General features: G+C 40.2%; 1 protein-coding gene across 19 annotated transcripts in view; it reads left to right on the top strand.

The window, feature by feature from the left end:
• The window catches only part of Afdn (afadin, adherens junction formation factor), a 122,755-nt gene that overhangs the window by 19,494 nt on the left and 81,748 nt on the right, over window positions 1-21,513 (top strand). For 10 of the 19 annotated variants that reach the window (XM_070010304.1, XM_070010295.1, XM_070010302.1 and 7 more), the window contains exons 2-6: window positions 5,096-5,291; window positions 8,235-8,350; window positions 10,034-10,197; window positions 10,927-11,087; window positions 17,174-17,331. In XM_070010304.1, coding sequence (XP_069866405.1) covers window positions 5,096-5,291; window positions 8,235-8,350; window positions 10,034-10,197; window positions 10,927-11,087; window positions 17,174-17,331 — 795 coding nt within the window. The remainder of the gene's footprint in view (window positions 1-5,095; window positions 5,292-8,234; window positions 8,351-10,033; window positions 10,198-10,926; window positions 11,088-17,173; window positions 17,332-21,513) is intronic. The other 9 variants (XM_070010301.1, XM_070010297.1, XM_070010306.1 and 6 more) reach the window with 3 other exon arrangements.

The raw sequence follows: 21,513 nt of genomic DNA, 5'->3' as shown, positions 1-21,513 counted from the left end.
GTGTACGTTGCTTTTGTTTCTACCCATGTTGTGCTTCTTCAGTGACAGCATCTCATCCCATGATGCAGGTCTACCAGGATCTGTTTACCTGGTTCCTCATTCTGGATCACGTAACGCAGTAAATAGCATTTTCCATTCAGCATTCACATGTCTATGTATGTATCTTTGGGATAGTGCCACGAAAATGCCAACTATGCACATACATGGGATTTTGCCGAAAGTTCCCCTTGGGTGACACTTTTCCTTGCCAACCCCACCTGTAATATGCAGGCAGACTTCTGGATTTCTGCCACCAGTTGTTGAGGGAAAGCCTCTTATCTTGAGGTGGTTTGCCAGAGATAAACTGATTCCTCTTGTGTATTGAAGGGCACATTCACTGCTTTGGGAACTACTAGAAATTTTTTTTTGTCCATTTTTCTATTAGGTTATTGACCTATTCAAACTTTAGGAACTATTTAGTGTATATTACTATATACCATATTTTAGGAATTTTAGGAACTATCATATATTTTTCTCTGATGCAAGTTGGAAATACTTTTTCCTAGAGTGTTTTTTTTTAAACTTTTGTTGTTGTTGTTGTTTCAGGATTTTGAGTAATGGGTGGGAACTTTCTTGTATTTTCTTGCATGCTTTTGTTTTGTCTCAACAAAGTTGAAAGTTTTGAAAGCTGGGCACTGGTGGCTGTAATCCTAGCTACTCAGGAGGCCGAGATAAGAGAATTGCGGTTCAGAGCCAGCCGGGGCAGGAAAGTCACCGAGACTCTTATCTCCAATAAACTGCTCAGAAAAAGCTAGAAGTGGTACTCTGGCTCAAGTGATAGAGCACCAGCCTTGAGCACAAAGAGACTCAGGGACAGTTATCAGACCCAGAGGTTAGGCCCAAGACCAGGAGAAAAACCAAACGAACAACTTGGAGTTTATCTTGAGGTACAGTACAATGTATGGGCCTAGTTTCATGTTTGCTGCATCTAATTGTGTCAGCATCACTTGAGAAGATGTCTTTTTGACACCAGTTTGGCACCCCCTAAAGCTCTGTCTGTGTGGGGCCTGAACTCTGGGCCTGGGCGCTGTCCCTCAGCTCTTCAGCTCAAGGCTAGCGCTCTACCACTTGAGCCACAGCGCCACTTCCGGCTTTTTTCTTTTTGCTTATGTGGTACTGAGGAATCGAACCCAGGGCCTCAGGCATGCAAGGCAAGCACTCTACCACTGAGCCACCTTCCTAGCCCATTCATTTTTTTTTTTTAATCTTTGGCTTTTCCATATTTTTTTAATTGCTCTTTCTTGTTTGTCTCTTTCCTCATAGGAGAAAAGTAAATAAAGAAATCAATGCCTTTAAATTCCAGAAGAAGAAAAATTCTATGCAGCTTCTTATTTTGATATTTTCTTAAATTTACAAATTAAATCTAAATGAAGCTTTTGTAAGTTTTTTGTTCTGAAGGCAGCTGTCCCAGTGGTGTGGTGTACTTTGACTTCCTGTATGTTTCCATGTCATTGATAAGTCTAATTTTATGTTGATATTAAATTACGCAGCACAGTTTTTTTTAAAGATAGTTTACTTAAGCATTTGAGATGACGTAAACCAGTACTACCATGAAAATAAACATAGGCCTGGTTTTTCATCTGGACCTCTAGAAGATCGTAATCAAGTTAATTTCACAAACTACTTGAAGTGAGCCAAATGATCTTCTAAGAACACTAAATAATGAACATTGTGAAGTTTTTCCCTTAAAGTAATATACTATAATAATATATCAAAAGATAGAATCTCACAAAACTAGTTCTTTAACTCAATAGTGTATGAGGCTGGCCTTGTGCTCCTCCTGCCTCAGCCTCCTCAGTGCCGGGATTACAAGTATTTGGACCGTGTTTGACCATGCTTTTTTTTTTTTTTCCAAGTCATTTTCATTCCCCCAGTATTTATTGAGTACTCATTACTGGACAGAGTTGGCAAGTAGATCTAAGCAGCCCTTGGTTCCAGTGAGTTCACAGTCTGAATTGTACAGAGGCAGGCACAGAAGGCTGTGAGGAAAACCTGTTCATCTTGTAGGGGCCGATTCAGGCCAAGTAGCAGTATCCCCTCTCTTCTTGGAATTAATGGGTGGTAGGAAGTAACATTTTGGGAGTGATCGATCCTTTTTCAACTAAATCTCTTTGCTGGTTATTAGGAAGAGCACAAAGATGTACACTGTCTACGATTTGGGCTAATTAAAATATTGCCATTGAAGAAATAGAGTATATAGAGTCAGTCATGAACAATTTGAAGGGTTTGCGCAAGGTCCCTTTTTCTTTTCCTGTGGCTGGTGCTGGTAGACCCTAAGAGAGGCTGTTTGCCCACTGGACATAGTATTTTGTAGGCAAAGAGAGTGTCACTGTTAGACTAAAAGCTCACTTTTTTTTTTAATAAAGGAGATTTAATTTCATATGATTGTTAAATAACTCAGTCAAAAATGCAACTGTTGAACTGGGCACTAGGATCTCACTCCTATCATCCTAGCTACTCAGGAGGCTGAGATCTGAGGATTGCAGTTCGAAGCCAGCCAGGGCAGGAAAGTCTAAGAGACGCTTGGCTCCACTAAAACTACCAAAAAAGCTAGCCTTGAGCAAAAGAAGCTCAGGGGCCCAGGCCCTGAGTTTGAACCTCAGATCAGCACCAAAACAAACATAAAACTGTTGTGTTGACATTTGTGTCTGTGTTGTATAGCCGACACACATGGACAGGCCTGCGTAGTGGTGAGAGTGGACCTAGCTTCTGGTTCCATTTCGCAAGCGTCCCATTACTTTAGTGCTAGTTCTGTCCCGGTGAGTGTTGGTGGCAGTCACTGAGCTCTGAACCTCTGACTTCTTTCTCCTACCCATCCGTTCACTTCTTCTCAAACCACTCCTGCACCTATTGTAAAGTCAAGTATAATTTCTGTCATCCTCGCTTTAAAAGCACAGTGAGCAGGGTCCAGTGCTGGCAGTTCGTGCTGGCTGGATCTCAGCTCTCCTTGGGAAAGTAGTGTGACTGGTCAGTGTACCTTGGCCTCTGGGTCCTCTTTTTCTCTACTTGGTGATGATAGTACTCATTTCTCAGTTTGGGGAATTAAATGGAGTACTCTTTTTTTTTTTTTTTGGGTACGGTCGTGGGGCCTGAACTCTGGGCCTGGGTGCTGTCCCTCAGCTCTTCAGCTCAAGGCTAGCGCTCTACCACTTGAGCCACAACGCCACTTTTGGCTTTTTTCTTTTTGCTGATGTGGTGCTGAGGAATCGAACCCAGGGCCTCAGACATGCAAGACAATCGCTCTACCACTGAGCCACCTTCCCAGCCCAAATGTAGTACTTTTCATACCTAACATGTAGTAAGTCCTTATTGTGTGTTAACTACAGTATTGTTAGTTTTTAGGATCTGGAACTTTAATTTTTTCAGTCTTAAAGTTGATAAGGTGCTGTGTACTTACATTGATTGGTGAATAATTGACAGTTATTAAGGGAATATTCTTAGGTATACTACATTATTCTCATGTGATATGAAGCTAAATGTTTTATAAACACTTAAGTAGTGTTAGTTGAAATCAAATCAGAGGTAGTTTTTATAGGTTGTTTCTTAGGCTTCTTAGTACCTGGAAAATTTTTGTTATAAACGGCATCATAGGTCCCAGTATAAGGAGTGCTGTGGTGCCGTGGATATGATACCTCTACACCCAGTTCCGCTTGGGTTTGCTGCATTTTGTGTAAGGCTAGCAGGTGAACCATATGGTAAGGGAAAGCATGTTCTTTAGTATCGTTAGGTATATCCAGCCTGTTTTATTTTTACTACAAATGATCTAAACCTTGTTAGCTGAGTGATTGTCATAGAGGTTACTGTGTTCTTTTGTAGTATTTGCTGTGGGGTTGAGTGAGCCTTTGAGGAATCAAGTCATTCCTGTTAACGTTGAGACTGGGGTGATACAATTTTAAAATTTTACACATTTTAAAATTTCTCGATGAAAATACCACTCATAAGTATAAAAACTTAAATTTGTATAAATTTTGTAGTAGTTTTTGTTATATAAAGTCCTTCTTGAGGAGCATGTGCAGGAGGTAGTGGAATTTAAAGTGCAAGATACTTGAATGAATCCCAAAGGAGGGACGCTGGAAGATAATTTTATTTTGTGCCAGTACTCGCATCTTGATAGGCTTTTTCCGCGCAAGCCCGTAGCTGTTCCACTTAGTTATACCTTCCATTCTGGCAAAGGAAGGGAACTCTGGGAAGCAGAAACACAGACCTGGGAAGGAGAGCTGGGAAATACTGCCCAAGAGAATGTTTAGCACAGTGCCTGGCAAGCAGTAGTGTTAATGTTAAATAGAGCTTATTGTGAGGTTCTGGTTCAGAAGCTTCTTTCACACACACGGTTGCAAAGGACTCAGGGTTACCAGGTGAATGTGGTGACGTTTCTAAGACCTGTCAGCTTTGTTTAGCTGTTTCGCCCAGTCAGAGAGGCAGCTGCTGGGATGGCCAGCCCCCACCCTGAGATGTGGCCCCACAACTCCCAGAGGTTGTGGTTTAGTGTTGTGGGATCTATCCCCCTGCCCATCCAACCAGAAATGGGCCTTCCTGCCTTGCTTTCTGCTTTAGCTGTGTATGGCTTAAATGTTTATGTGTTTCCTGTGGTTTATATGTTTACTCCACCCTAATGGACTGAACTTCATGATTCCAATGACTGGACCTCTTCACCTCCCTGGTGCTAGGGATCGAACCAGGACCCACCCCTGCGTGGAATCTCCAGCCCTATGTGGTAGTTTAGACACGGGTGTGGGTATCTACTTCCTCCATGGTTATAAAGACCTACTTAAAGGATGAATGCATGCTGTGGTGTGCCTGGCTCTTGCTGTTGTTGATGCCACTGCTCTATACTCAACTGGTTATAAAACATGAGAGGTGAGGCGAAGAGAAAATGTAACCAACTTGCCTCATATCATGCAATTAAACTTGGAGACTAAAATCCCGTCTCTTAATTTCAGTCTCAGATGTTTGTGAGAAGCATTAAAAAAGTGATAACCCTTTTTTGTTTATTATTGTTATGAAAAGTGAATCTTTTCAAAGTATGTTTTTCCAAAAATGTGTCATTTTGTTTTAGGATTTGGAGTTCCATGGAGTGATGAGATTTTATTTTCAAGATAAAGCTGCTGGAAACTTTGCAACAAAATGTATTCGCGTGTCTAGCACTGCAACCACTCAAGATGTGATCGAGACCCTGGCAGAGAAGTTCCGCCCTGACATGCGCATGCTGTCCTCCCCCAAGTACTCCCTCTACGAAGTCCACGTCAGCGGAGGTATGTGTTCGCAGGGGCCCCTGACCCGGTGGGTCATCGGGGCCCCAGGGCACGCCAACCACTGCCAGAGGGCGTAGTTGACAGGTTGGAAAATTCATGTCTGGGGAGTGTTCCGGAAAGTCCTTGCACCTGCATTTATGGAGCTTAGGACGAATTTATTAGTTTTATGTATGATTATTTCTCCAAAATACATAGCATTACATTTCATAATTAAGATGAACACATCTAGGTGTCCCATTTATAGATGATAGGTCACACTACCTGCTTTTTAGTGTGCAGATAATGTTACAATTGGGATTTGTTATTGTTTTTATGAGTTTGTTTTTTTTTTCTTTTTAACTTTTGGTTGTACTGGGGTTTGAATTCAGGACCTCAAGCTTTCTCGGCTTGCTTGTTCAGATGGCACTCAAGTGTTGAGTGCTTTTTGCTGGCTTTTTGCTGGTTACTTTGGAGATGGAAATGCATGGACTTTTCCTCCCAGACTAGCTTTGAACTGTGATCCTCCAGGTTTCAGACTCAAGTAATAGATTATAGGCATGAGCCATGGGCTCATTCTGAATTAAAAAGGAAAATGAAATGGAACTATTCAAAGGAGAAGGAAGTAGTCTGCCCCCTTACACCCAGGCCCTGTACGCCTTCTGCACACCACACTGGTGTGTCCCCTGAGACCTGGGCCTCGGTGTCAGGAGTGCAAGCATGCAGCTCCTTTCCTTCTTCAGGGTAGTTTCACTGAGCCCCGGCAGCTGTCGTACCTTCCTCCCCCATAATGTTGGGCATGCTAGAGGCAAGCATTAACACTCCAGCCTTGATATCTCAGTACTGTTTAAGGCATCACCCAACCAAGGAAGCCTATTTGTTATTTATTAAGTAGGTAAATTCAGACTATTGGTAAGTATTTAACAGCTAACAATGTGGTAGATGTTTGAAAAAATAGCACATAAAATGAAAGGAAAGCTAAGTTTTCATTTCAGTTTTGATCACAACTGCTACTGACAAGGGCGTGCCTCCTGGGCCTGCTGGAGCCTTCAGTGGTCCTCTCCGTTGGTCTCCCGCCCGCATCCATTCATGACTGTGTCAGGCCACATGGATTGAGAAGCTGCTGCACAGTGCACCAGGAGCCGCTGGGAGCCAGGGTTCCTGAACACTTCATTTCTCCACACATTACCGGGCTTCCTGGCATGTCTTAACTGCCAGCTTACATGGCTAAGGCCTGGATTCCACCCTCATACCAGCTACAGGGAAACTACATGTTTATTCTTTTAGAAAAAGTTTTCCTCTTAGGGATTTGGGTTAGCTGTGGAAGGTAAAGGTGTGTGACATCTCTAAGCAGAAGGCATCGTGGAGTTGGGAGGTTATAGACCGCTCAGAGACCTCCAGTTCACAGGTGACTCTTGGCTCTGCTCCAGGAATAGCCGCCTGGTTTCCTCCATCTTCATGTTCGTTCCTAAAAGTTAGCTATGACTCCCGAGGGGGTTTGATCTTGTATAAATCTTGTGAGAAAACACTCAATAATTTTTTTATGAAATGAATTCAGATTCATTAATTCTGTCCTGCCCCCTCCTATTTATTTATTTTTGCTTTATATGTTTTTATTCAGTTATTTTTAGGTGTTTTTATATAAATGTATTTTATGTTTTTGCCCAGGCTGGCTTCCAGCTGCAGCTCTCCTACCTACCTCTACACATAGCTAGGATTACAGAAGGCTCTCACTATGCCTGGCCTGTATGTTGAGTTGTGGGTCTCACTACTTTTTACTGAGCAGATAACAAGCCACAATCCTGCTGATGTCCACTTCCCAAGTATGTAGGATGATAGGTGGGCCTCAGCACCGTTCTTGGTCTCCTTTTTGTGTTAATGTGTCTCCTATTTTTAGTTAATAGAATAATAATTTTGTTTTATTCTTGTATTTGGTACTTAGCACTGATATTTATATGTAATATTTATTAAGAGCCAGTAAGTCTCCATGTCCTTTTAAATACTGTCCATTCTCTTTTTTTCTTTTTCTTTTTCTTTTCTCTCCTTTTCTTCTCTTTTCTTTCTTTTTTTTTGCCAGTCTTGGGGCTTGAACTTGTGGCCTGGGTGCTGAGCCTTTTTGCTCAAGGCTAGCGCTTTATCACTTGAGCCACAGCTTCATTTCTGGATTTTTAGTGATAAGTTGGGAGAATCCACCTTGGCTTTAAACGGTGATCCTCAGTCTCCTATGTAGTTAGGACTAGAGGCACGAGCCAGCGGTTCTTGGCCTTTGTTCATTCTTGCTTCACCCTTGTTCCTTCTCTATGGTTAACCTGGAACTGCTCTCGCTGCCTGGTCTTATTGGCTTCCTTGTAGCATTTTCTGATAGGTACTTGGACCATATTTGCTAACACTAGTTCATCACCATTAACATTATCAGGTGGATTGTTTGCCTTTTGTTTTGGTAGTGCTCATTTAATATTTAAATTGTGGGTATAGTATTAGAAATGCTAGACCAACTGAGAGAATTCTGGGTCCTCTGTTTGAGATTGTAGTGAGTATCTCTGTGCTCTGTGGTGTGCTTTTCCTCCTGCCTGTCTAGCTGATGTCATAACCATGAAAGGCAAGCTGTCCTGACCTTCATGACATAGGCTGGTTGTACTTCCAATCTTTTCATTGAGTCATCAACTCCAAAGTACTCCTTTGTATTGCCTATCCTAATGATTTCATTGCAGTATATTATTATGCACCACAAAGATGCTTACTCTCTTTAAAAGGCCCCTTAAAAGAAACTTCTGTTATAACTAGAACCACATTAGCAACCAAGTGCCCAGTTAATAAAATCTGATTTAAAGTGATGAACGATTTCAGTGTGTTGGCAGGTTGCTGGAGGACTCACGTCTATACAGTATACATCACAGGACAGGTTATTGTACTCATGCCATGGAATAACCATGCCTTGTGTTTTTTCTTCCACTTCATGTGTTGAAGAAGAAAGAAGATTGGACATTGATGAGAAGCCTCTAGTCGTGCAGTTGAATTGGAACAAAGACGATCGGGAGGGCAGATTTGTCCTGAAGAACGAGAACGACGCAGCCCCTGCTAAGGTGGGAGCCTTCACTCGGGTCTGACATGGCTGTCATCCTGGCCCTGTCTGGCTCTGGTGGAATAAGGCAGGGGCTGTGAGAAGATTGATGTTTTGATGTTTTGTCATAGCAGCTCTTACTCCTTTTTGCTTCCCTTCCTAAATGCCTTTCTAAAAAAGAATGGCTTTTCCTTCTCTTATTCTTTTATTTCACCTGGTAGTCTCAATGTTGCGCCTCATTTTTTCAAAGAAGTTTTCTATCTTAGTTTGGTTTTTGTGTTGGTACTACGACTTGAACTCAGGGCCTGAGCACTGTCCCTTTTTTGCTCAAGGCTAGTACTCTACCACTTGAGCCACAGTTCCACTTACAGCTTTTTAGTGATTAATTGGAGCTAAGAGTCTCATGGGTTTTACCTGTCCAGGCTGGCTTTGAATCATGATCTTTAGATCTCAATCTTCTTAGTAGCTAGGATTACAGTTGTGAGCCACTGGTGCCCAGCTTACAGATATGTAATTGACCTTGCTCACATTTCAACAGATGGATACACACTTGGAATGGTTTCCATTGTTTGCTGGCCATGTTTAATTTCAATTTGTGTCAACTAATGCTGTTCTCTGAGCTTTGCTGTGGACCACAGACCTAGGTGGACAGGCTGGAACCTGAGTAGGGCCATCACAGTGCTGCTAGAGGAGAAAAAAATGGGATATTGATTTTTTTGTTTCCCATTTTGTCATGTAGAGATCACTTTCTCTGAATGGTAACTTTTCTTTCCCAAGACAATGTTCTTTTTCATATTTTTAAACTCTTTACCTGTTAAGTTTTTACATACTGTGGCTCCGTGTCATCTGTTGAAATATAAATTAAGAATAAGTGTATGAATGATTTCTAGAAAAGAAGGCATTTTTGTAGAAGCACAGTGTGTAAGAGCTTTGATTTATAAAAGCCAGCTTATTGTGACTATTCTTAACATTTCCATTGAGCTTAAAAGAAAAATGCCTGTGGAGGAGGTGGTGCTTTAGACTTCCTGTTTTCATATTTTCATTAGGTCCCTTTTACTCAGGTGTTTGATGGTAACTTGTTTGGAATTTTATTTGCTGAAAAATCAAATTTTCATGATTATACTAATTTTGAGGGTTTTTTCATTTTTATTTTTTTGCTTGCTTATTATAAATTGAGACAAAATTTTGATATGATGGAATGCATAGTTTTGGGTTTCTTTGGTGGTGTTGATGGTGCTAGAGGCTTGAACTTAGGGCCTCATGCTTGCTAGGCCTCCCACTTGAGCTATGCCTCAGGCCTAAAATGAGTAGATCTTGACTTTGCAGTTCACTTGGTTTTAGTAAATGCATATATCATCATCACCTCATTGTGGTACAGAACATTGACATCACCTCAAACCTTGTTTCATAGCTTTATGTTTGGCTGTAGCTTGTGAAGTGAACGTAGCTCGGTTATGAGGAGCCTGGGTGATTCCTAGGTAGTGGCCAACAAGATGACAATGTTGGGGGGGGAGGGGAGGATTGGGTGGGGGGACGGGGGGGGGGAGAATGGGAAGGGATGGGAGGGGAAACAAAGGAGGAGGCTACAATGCTTGATAAGAAATGTACTCATTATCTTGCCCATGTAATTGTAACCCCTCTGTACAGTATTTTCATAATAAAAAAAAAAGAAGAAAAAAAAAGATGACAATGTTAATTTTATCAGAAGGTTCAGAGCAATGGACCTGAGAAGCAGGAAAAAGAAGGTGTTATCCAGAACTTCAAGAGAACCCTTTCGAAGAAAGAAAAGAAGGAAAAGAAGAAAAGAGAAAAAGAGGCATTGAGACAGGCATCGGATAAAGAGGATAGACCTTCTCAAGGGGATGATAGGTAACAAATTTGAGAATTGTGCTTTAACATACATTTGCTATATCACCAGGTATATTAAAACATGGACATATATCAGAAGTTTAGGGGATGGAGGCATAACTCAGTTGGTAGAATACTAGCCAGTGAGCAAAAGCATCAGATGCCAAGTTTGAAAACTGGTCTCAGATAAAAAAAAAAAGTTTATTGAACTCTGAGGTCTGGGCACTGTTCCTAAGCTTTGGTGCTTAAGGATAGCACTCCATTTTTAGAAACAGCTCCACTTCTGGCTTTTTGTGAAGATAAGAGCTTCATAGACTTTCCTGCCTGGGCTGGCTTTGAACCTTGATCTTCAGATCTTAGCCACTTGAATAGCCAAGATTACAGGCGTGAGCCACTGGCGCCTGGCTTAAATGGGATTCTTAAGTAAATAAATATTTCTTGTATTTTGAATGTTGTGGTATAGTATCATTTATTTGCTGTTAGGATTAAACTGATGAAAATTATTGAAATGCATAACTTTCTTTTTGAATATACAACCACTAAGTTGTATAAGTTGATGAAGTTTAATTTTAGTTGCTGCTTATATGACTAGCTTTTTTGTTGTTGTTGTGAAATCATGGTAAAAACAGATGATAAATAGTATATAACAGATCTGTCAGGGCACAGATGACATTGTCACTAGTTTTTCTGTGATTTTGTATTTTAATGGGAAAATTTTTTAAATGTCATTGATGCTCTTTTTCCATGTAGTGAGAATTCTCGTCTGGCTGCTGAAGTTTATAAAGACATGCCTGAAACCAGCTTTACTCGAACAATTTCTAATCCTGAGGTAGTAATGAAGCGGCGGAGACAACAGAAATTGGAAAAGAGAATGCAAGAGTTTCGGAGTTCTGATGGGCGGCCTGATTCAGGTACAGGTTGCATCTTTTTTTCCAGATTTTTTGTAAAGAGCATTGATTACACTTGTTGTATATACATCAGTCTTTCTTAACTAAAACAGTGGGTGAGGTAGTATACAGATTTGTGCTGTATGTGTCCTGCAAAGAATTCTGTTCACATAGAAATAACATTGATAAGATGTAGTCCCCCAGGTTGGCCTTTTTTTTTTTTTTTTTTTTTAATGATACATTAGCTGTACAAGTTAGGATATCACTGTGACATTTTCGTATAGGCATGTAGTATATCCTGTTCAAACTAACTTCCTCTGTTGCTCTCACTTAGCCCATTGCTTCTTAAAACAGTTTTAAGGTTTCATTATTCTGTTTTCATATGTGTAAGTAAATGGCTTCAGCCATATTCATCCTTATTTGGCTTATTTGCCCTCTCTACCTCCTGGCCCTCCCTTCATACCCAACAGAACCTGTCTTACTTTTCTGTAGTTCATTTTGTTCTTTGGTCTATATAAATTATACTAAAGGGTTTCACCATGGTATTTCAAACGGGCATACATTGTATTTTAATCAGAATAACTATTTTTTCCCTTTCATCATTCTACTAACTCCTGTTGATCAACAACTTTCATTGAGATTCCTTATATTATCCTCATACTTAGTTTCAATGTATTTTGAACTTATTCATCTCCATCTTTGTTTTCCTTCTGTCTCCCTTCATCCCTCTAAACAGTCCCCAGATGAGAACCATGTTCTATGTAAATGTGTTCTTGTTAACTTATGGATATGTGTGTATATAAATTTTCATGAACATATATGTCTTGTAGGTCTTTCTGGAAAATTTCAAATCTGTACAAAAGAAGATATATATGTATCCTATGTACCCTTCACCAACTAAGGAAGAAACAACTAAGACTTCTTTTCCATTCCAGAATACATTGCTCTCTTATTCTGAAACTTAATATTTTGAAGCACATTACAAACTGTTTCATCTCTAAATGTTTTGGTACATTTTTCTTGAAGGGTGAAGATTCTTAAACAAACAAAGCAAAATTGATCCCAGTACCATTATCATATATAAAAGAATTGACAGTAATTCTTTAATACTATCACATACTTTGTCTTCTTACTTTTGAGTTAAGATCCAAATTAGACCTATGTTGATTTATTTTTTGTCATTCTGAAATTTCCATTTTTACTTTGCTTCTTTGTTTTGTTGGTTTGATTTATCTTCAGAACCAAGATCCTTTGTCTCACTGATTTTACTTCTAGTCCTTTTGATCTATTCACCATTTTCCTATCTTCTCCATTACCTTGATTAAATTTAGATACAGTTGCAGATATAGATACTGGGATAGATGTGTATATCAGTATTTATATCTGTTGGTATACATATAGATATAGAAGGGATGAGATACTTGAGTATCCTCTAAAGGTAGCTCGTGACTGTCAAAAATTCTAATGAACTCATGGATTTAAAACTCTTCATGCTTTTTTGATTTGCTGGGTTAATGTCTAGAGTCTTGGAGAGGCTTCCATTTTGCTCCCAAGTCCTAAATAGTCCCAGTGTTTTTGGGTAGTTTTCTTAGTGGACAGGATTCTGTTCAGCTGCACTTGTAATATCCAGGCTAAGAGAGAGCTACTGGTGTAAGGAGTTCTTCCTTCATTTAACGATTGTGATTTTAGAAGATCTAGATATCCTTTACAATAATAACATTCTTGCTTCCTAACAACCTTAGTATCATTGTTTGCCTTTTTCTTTCTATGCTACATAATAATAGTATCAGCATAAAAATAGAAGTGTTAGAATTCACTTACTGAAAACATTTTAAGATTTTGTGAGATTGTGTATGGGTATAATCTACAAGTACATTGAATTGCTGCCTTTTACAATCACATAATTCTTATTTGTGTGGCAGTATATACATATTGATTTACACTTAGGTTTGTTTTGTTTTTCACTTTAAAGATTTTCTCCTTTAAAATTTAAAGCTGATTGTTTTAAAGTTACATCTCCAGGGTAAAGTATAGAGATAGAGAAGTCAGTGGCAGTGCACAGCACACTGTATTTTTACGCTTTATAAGTGCAAGTACACTGCGTACTGCCTATCCATTGCCAGCATATCTGTATTTGTGTAAATGGCCATACACTGTGTATTGCACTTCACTGGCCCGCATGCACAGTACACAGCACTTCCACTTGCCAGCAATCAAGAGTTACCGAATACATCTCAGTGAGATGGGTATTATAAAAAGAATTGAAAGGCCAGGTGCCGGTGGCTATTCAAGAGGCTGAGATCTGAGGATCACAGTTCAAAGCCAGCCCTGGCAGGAAAATCCATGAGACTCTTTTTTTTTTTTTTTTTGGGTCCGGTCATAGGGCCTGAACTCTGGGCCTGGGCGCTGTCCCTCAGCTCTTCAGCTCAAGGCTAGCGCTCTACCACCTGAGCCACAGCGCCACTTCTGGCTTTTGTTACTTTTTGCTTATGTGGTGCTGAGGAATTGAACCCAGGGCCTCATGCATGCAAGGCAAGCACTCTCCCACTGAGCCACCTTCCCAGCCCTCCATGAGACTCTTATCTCCAATTAACCACCAGAAAAGCAGTAGTGCTATGGCTCAAGTGGTAGAGTGCCATCCTTGAACAGAAGAGCTGAGGGACTGTGCCCAGGAGTTCAAGCCCCATGATTGACAAGGAAAAAAAAAAAAAGAATTGAAATAGTTGACTTTACTGTCTGAACTGGTACTGGTTTTATATATTTTTAGCCATTTAGCATGAAGTTTTTACTTAGAACTAGCTTGTAATTGAACCCAGCAAAGATAATACATATTTTATAGTTAGACATTCACAGTAATGTAGTTTCAGTTGCTTACCAAAAAAAGGGTAACTATTGGGGTTCCAAATAACTCAAGCCCTGTCTTATTGATTTATTCATCCCCAAAAGTTTGATGTCGCCATCAGCTCCATCTTTCTCTTTGTAATGTTAACATTGAAGAAAGTTCTTTAGAATTGGACAGTGCAGTGCTGCCTTTGTACACTTGAGAACTTCTTTGAGAGTTGTAGGAATTTGGGTGTTAGGACTGGTAGACCTTTCTTAGGCCTAATCCTGTAATATGGTGAAGAGGCGTGTTTAATTTGCAACCTCCTCTTTGGAATCCAAGCCTGACTCCAGGGTCATTTTTAATAGTATACATGTGTGTGGCAACAGGTTTGGTCTGTGCAGAGGAGCTGTGCTCATGCTTGTGTTCATGTGTAGACATATGTTTTATCAGCCTATGATCTACATTCAGGAGGCAGAGTCTGTGGACTGTGTGCTATGAGATACATCTGCTTCTGCCACCTAACAGTTTGCTGAGGATTCAGAGCTGTGTAGTGCCTTCCAGAGCAGGTGTGGAGATAGTCTGAGCTGTGAGCAACATTGACCTCACAGCTTGCTTTCTCCTCCAAGACTTATCCCAGCCCTCACGGCCTGAAGCTGAGTCAGTCATTGCACGGAAATTGTGATAGTGTTGGTGACTAAAAAAAAAAAAAAAAATCTTCAGATAGCTGGGTGAAGTGATGCATTCCCGTTACTCTAGCATGCTGAGGCAGAAGGATTGCAGATTTTAGGTCAGCCTGGATTACATAGTAAGACTGTGTCTCAAAAAAAAAAAAAAACAAAAGCAAAAACTAGGAGAGCAAGGGACTTTTGATTTCATTAGTATTGTAGGAGGATAGTTTTGAGACCTCAATGTTTAAATGTATTTTCTTATCCTGTCAAGGATTTGAAAGTACTTACAAATGTATGTATCAAGAAAAAAGAAGAAAAGATTAGGAGAAGCAGAGAAAATATAAACCAAAAAGAAAGAAAGCCAAAATTTTAGAAAGGACAAGTGGAACATTCAAATACCTGTTTGTGCTGAGCACGTACCAGATGTGAAGGGGAAGGAGCCTGTGCCGTCATCACAACCATCCTGGCTTTCTTGAGGAACATGGGAGTCCTGACAGAGACAGCCAGCTCCTTGTGTGCCTTTTTCTAAGTCAGTTAATGTGTTCGTGATGAGATGGATTAGAATGCAGCATTTGAGGGTAGTTTTAAGAAAATAGGATGCTCTTTGAATAGGTGCTGTTTGATAGGCTTTAGAGTTTTAAGCTTGAGGTTGATAAGCTTTCAGTTTGGGGTCAGGTTCAGATCCAGACAGATGACTAGAGGAACAGAGGATGGTCTTGAGGTTTATGATTAGAAGTAGCACATTCACAATTGTATTGTCATGTCCATAAAGAGCACTGGGGTCTCTGGTCTTCCATCTTTTATGAGAGGGCCATAAAGAAGAAACTGAAGAATGTCCACATTGTAGAATATTAGGACCTATGATCGACTGGGTTTTCCCAAAGAGAAATTGGAGAGATGTTATGGGACTGTGAAGTGAGCAGTTACTTTTGAGTAGAAGATGGTTCCATCATGAGACGGTGGCAGGCAGGATGTCCCACGAGTTCTGATGCTGTGACTCACACACTCTTTGTATGTCTGAGAAGCAGGTCAGGCGTCCTGATTCAGAGTGGACTTGTAAAGCTTTCTTAATACACAGGCGTATTCATTCTTTGATATCTTCAAAGTGTGGTTGGCCCAAAGATGCCCTGTCTCAACTGCTGGTGGGCCATTTCTCTTTGGGAAGTGCAATAACAGGAGTGTAAGAGCTGTTGAAGAGTTGGTTCTTGTCTACCACAGTGCTGTACACTGTCTGGTTGTAGCAGGTCACTGCAAGTAGGGAAGGACATGAGTCTTGTGCAGGGGTGCTGTTGGGACCCGGTGTTCTTCCTGACCTCTGTGTGTCTGTCTTCAGAATGGGGTTGGAGTAAGGCATCTGTCGCTTTGGAACTGAAATGTATATTTGTACAGATCGATGTTAGTTAATGCTCTCTTTGGCAATTTATAGGTATGTATCTTTGTTGAGATAGTACCATGATTTTACACTTTAGAACTAGAAGTCTTTTTAATTAGACCCATACCTACTGTATTTTGTATCAGAATGACTTAATGCTCCATATACTAAAACCACATTCCATCAAGTAATAAAAATAATTTCATTTAGTAACCATCATTTGGCCACATGGATGTGAGTTTTATGGCGGCCTCACCTTGATGTACCCTTAAAAGAAGTGCTGCTCAAAATAGAAATACCTATAGAACCCATGCTGATTGTCTTTAGTGACTTTCTAGTAAATTCTGTCCTTAAATCTCTCTGTAGTCTGTAACATTGGGATCACTAAAGTTTTGTCTTAGCATTTAGCACATACCCTTTCTATATTATATCACATGTCCTTAAACATTTTTTATTGTTATTATAAAGATGATATACAAAGGGGTTATGGTTATATAAGTCTGTTAAAGAGTACATTTCTTTTTGGACAATATCATCCCTTCCCTTGCTTTCTTGAGTTTTCCCTCCTTCTTAAAGAATACTTTTTTATGTTTAAATAGTTGTTCAGAGGGGTTTCAATTCAATGTGATAGTTTATATATATATAAAATACATCTTGAATACCAGTTAAGCCAGCAAGCAAACTGATCAAGTTTTGAGTTGCTGGATTCAAACCTCACTATTAACAAAACAAAGAAACCACCAACAACCCAAAAACCAGAACCTCATTCTAGTGGCAAATCCCTCCGGAAGAATCTAGACTTAAGCACCTGAGTTCTTTTGCCCCCTAGTTCGCTTGTTAAAAATAAGCTTCTTTAGCGGGGCTAATCATTAACTTGATTCAGATTAAGGTTCAGAAAGTAGAAGTGGAGGAATTAGGGCTGGGAACATGGGGGTAGAAGAGCGCTACACCACAGAGAAACTCCAAGCCTTCCCTTTCCTTTGGAGGTCAATCAGCTTGCTGTTGTCAAAGCTCTTCTCCATGAAAAGAAGACTGACCTGTCAGTCAGGATTGTTGCCCATAGCAGAGTGTCACTAGGTCCGCAGGTGGCTGCTGATGTGTGTCATCTCACAGGAAATAGCATGGAGTTGGTGGTGTAGAATTTGCTTTTGACCTGATGCAGCTGGCATGCATGCGGTTGTAAATATTAACTATTTCTGTCAACTGTTTACAATAAAGTCATGCTCAAAGACGTTCATTTTTCCAGGGGGAACATTGAGAATTTATGCAGACAGTTTAAAACCAAATATTCCCTACAAGACGATCCTGCTGTCGACTACAGACCCTGCAGATTTTGCGGTGGCTGAAGCTTTAGAGAAGTACGGTCTGGAGAAAGAAAACCCTAAGGACTACTGCATTGCTCGGGTGAGTAACTGCCATGTCAGTTGCTCTTGCCAGTGCACTGTACACTTGCAGCCAAAAAGAGATCCTGTTTTTTTCTTTTCATTTTGTTTGGTTTTGTTTCAGTTTATTTGATTCATTTACTTTTTTAAGATTATCTTTAAGCGGTTGTACAAAGAAGTTTCAAGTCAACGTGTCAGTTTATGAGTACATTGTATTTTGATCAGTGTTACCCCTTCCATCACCCTCCCCGATCTTTTCTAACCTCACCCATTCCTTTAAGACATAAGTACATGGAATAGTACTGTTTGCCTACCCTTTCTCTCTCCATCCGCCGTCCTGAGTTTTTAAAAGTTAAACCTAGACCCAGTTTCTCCCCACATTATCACTGAGAGTCTGAGAAACTGAAGCTATGTGTTAGATATTTATGAAAACAGTGTCTCTTCCTTCACAAAAATAATATATGTTCCTTTATGAAGTAAATATGAAAAGACAAATGAAGAAAACAGGCTAAAGTTCTACTTTGAAAGGAAAGCTACACCATTAGCATTTTGATAGACATCCTTCCAATTCTTATTTTGCTTGTATAGTTTGTTAATCAGGGTTCTGTAAAACCAATGGAATGAAAGAGAGAGAGAGTGAGAGTGTGTGTGTGCATGCATGCACACGTAAATATGTGCACTATATGCTTCAGAGACAGAGAACTAGCAGATGCTTGGTTCATGAAGCTAAAAGCCTCAGAACAGGGTGTTACGCATGAAGTCTGAGTTCATAGCTGAAGGTCTTGAAGTTCTTGGAGAGGTGCTAGTGTGAGTCTCTGCTGAGAGACTGAAGAAACTACAGTCTGAGATTCATGGTTGATGGCCCCACTGGGGAGGCACACGGGTTCACTAAGAGTAGAGCTGTTCTCTCCAGCTGGCTGAGAGTCTGTGAGCCCCTGGAGAGGCAGTGGCATGAGATCATGCTGAAAGGCTGTGGAGTCTGATGTCCATGGGTGATGGTCACAGGAATTGATCCGCTTGTTCAGGAAGAGTGGAGTTTGTACACTGGCTCCTCCTCCTTTCCATACAGGCCCCTAGCCTTTTGGACAACATCACGCACATTCAGGCTCAGTCTTCTTCACTCAGTTACGCAGACATGCTTTACTGATCTCAAGGCTTCTCTTAAGCCAACCAGATTGGAATCACGATTAACCATCTCGCATAGGTAATTTTATTATACTAAAGTCTGTAATACCAATTGTATTGTCTAATAGTTACCTATACGTTCTTAGAGATAAAGATTCCATTTTTTTTTACTCTAGCACTCAAGAAACAGTGGTGTTTTATATTTCAGGAAAGTCTAGCAATATTCTATTGAGTTAGCAAATAATATGGAAAATTTTTAGCTTTAATTCAGTTATAATTACATACTTATTTATTGCAGTTTTTCTGTCAGAATTGCAACTGGCAGTAGCTTTTAAAGCAAAGATATATTCATATCCCTTGTCTTAGCAAGTAATTGTTTAATACTAAAATAGAATAACTATTTAAAATTTTTTCCTACAGTGTAACTGAGGAATAAAGTACAACAGACATTTGAAGCCTATAGTTCCAGGAGTTTTGATATTTCAATTCTATGAACATTTTCTCCATCTTCAGTTTCCTAGTGCTTCTTTGTGACCCATCCCCATTCTGTCCATCACTCTAGCTTAAATTTTCTAAAATTTTTATATGAATAGCATCATATGCTAAGTACTCTTTTTGACTGGTTTCATCCACAAGATGATTTTGAGACTCACATTCACCACTGTTGCTGGTTTTTAAGAATTCCTTGTGTTGTTAACTAGTATTTTAATATATGGATATACCACAGAAGTAAATCACATGCCAGTTGGTGTACTTTTGGGCTGTTTCCACTTTTGAAGTTTTGACTCTTTAGATAAACCGGCTGTGATTGTATGTGTACAAGTGAACGTATATTTTCATGAGTAGTTAACCTAGGACTGTAAGGATGTTCTAACATTATTCTAGATCCATCCATTTCCCTGCAAATCACATAATAATCTTTCTCTTCCTTTTTTTTTGTCGGTCATGGGGCTTGAACTCTGGAGTTGGTCGCTGTCCCTGCGCTCTTCGAGCACTCTACCACTTGATCCACAGCAGTAAATCTATGTGTTCATTGTAGAGGCCCTTATACCTTTTCATTAGCTAAAGATGGAGTTAACACAAGAACTTGCTTGGGGTTTTACTGAAAAAGGAAAAGCTAGTACATCTGTAATCTTATGTTTATAGCTCAATTTTTAGCTGAGAAAGACAGGAAAACAGATGCTTTCCTCACTTTAAAATGACGATAAAGGATAAAACTGATAAAAGGCACAATATCAAAGATACTGCAAGAGATGATGAGGGCAGAGTTTTCCATGGGATTTTGCAGGTGTGATTAGTGGTTGCTGAGTGACTAGATCAGAGAAAGCCTGTAGTGAAGACACCACAGCGAAGCAGGCAGGTGCCTGTGTGGCCCCACCGCAGGGCCACCCCGGAGTTGGAGGCTTGTTACTTGCTAAGGCGTTGATGAGAGTTAGACTGAAAAGAAAAGGGGTTGCAGATTTTTGTAAGAGGTAGCAGCCTTTCTTTTCTATCCCAGCAACATTATCATTGCCCAGCTAGAGGAAGGCTGAGAGCGTGGGGTGTCAGTGGGAAGCCGTAGACAGCTGAAGGCTTTTTTTTCTCAGAAGGAAAAGACTTGAGGTAGACAGACTTCTAGTTCATTTTCTTCCTGGCAGGTCAATACAAAGTACAGAAGAGCCCTAATGTAATACAGGCTTTACCAGATGATGGTGCAGCAGAATACTTGCAAATACTTTCGTGCACATTAGAGACAGAATTTACCTATAAGACCGTGGGTGTGGGGGATGTAACAATATGTTCCCTAAACATAAAATTGGTTCTCAACTGCTATACAAATATTCTAAGTCAAAGTAATATCAATGGATAGTAGTGAAGACAAGATTCTTGGTACTGGCCATCTTCTAGCTGGGTCCCCTATTCAGTTCTAAACACTGAGAGAGAGCGCGTTAAGAATGCCTCACATCACCCCTGAAACCTGGTGTTGTGTGTTTGCCAAGGGAATGTGTTTATATCAGTCTATCTCATCATCAGTTCTGTAAGATTACATATCATTCAGCATATGATAGTGAACTTCCTAACCTAGTTCTCTCTCACTGATGGAAATTTAAAAAAATTAAAGAATACATTGATCCATGTTCTCTCTGATATGTAGAAATTAGATCTAAACTATACTGGGGTGTGATAAATTGTACAGGATTCTAGCTAATTGCACACAGTGAGACCAAGAGAATTCTCTTAAGAGAGAGACACAAGCTCTTAAGACAGACACACAAGCTGGGTGCTAGTGGCTCACACCTGTAATCCTAGCTACTCAGGAGGATGAGATCTAAGGGTCACGGTTCGAAGCCAGCCTGGGCAAGAAAATCGGTGAGACTCTGATCTCCAATTAACAACCAGAAACCCAGAAGTGGCACTGTGGCTCTGAGGTGGCCGGGGGAGGAGGGGGGCGGGAAAGAAGGGAGAGGGAGGAGAGAGGGTCTGGGGGGGGGTGCACACAAAGACAATGCCTATGTACCTCTTCATATTTAATTACATATATATATGTATATATATATATACGTGTATATATATATATATATATATGAACTCCAAGATATAGAAACAAGAGCTTTTTTTAAAAATTATTTTTTGATGATTTGGTATTCTTTTCCTTATGTATGGTGTATTCAAGTGTCTATTTTCAGGAGGGTTGGGAGAAGGTATAGAACTTGAGGGAAAAAGGTTGAAAAATTGTCCAGTGGGGCTGGGAAGGTGGTTCAGTGGTAGAGAGCTTGCCTTGCATGCATGAGGCTCTGGGTTTTATTCCTCAGCATCACATAAAGTAAAAAGAAAAAAAGCCAGAAGTGGTGTGGTGGCTCAAGCGGTAGAGCTCTAGCCTTGAGCTGAAGAGCTGAGGGACAGTGCCCAGGCCCAGAGTTCAGGCCCACGACCGGACCCCCCCCCCCAAAAAAAAAAAAAAAAAAAAGAAAGAAAAATTGTCCAGTGGAGTGTAGCTCACTGGACCTTGATGAAAGTGAAATATACAAATTGTGGGTGGAGACAGGAGGGAGGGACTGGGAGAGATGAGGGAACAGAAGACACTGTATGAAAAGAAATG

The sequence above is a fragment of the Dipodomys merriami genome, unplaced genomic scaffold (assembly GCF_024711535.1).
Source record: "Dipodomys merriami isolate MVZ:Mamm:240054 unplaced genomic scaffold, mDipMer1.0.p SCAF_8, whole genome shotgun sequence".
Taxonomy (NCBI): domain Eukaryota; kingdom Metazoa; phylum Chordata; class Mammalia; order Rodentia; family Heteromyidae; genus Dipodomys; species Dipodomys merriami.
Note: the sequence above shows the minus strand (reverse complement) of the source record. Positions and strands in the feature narration are given on the sequence as shown.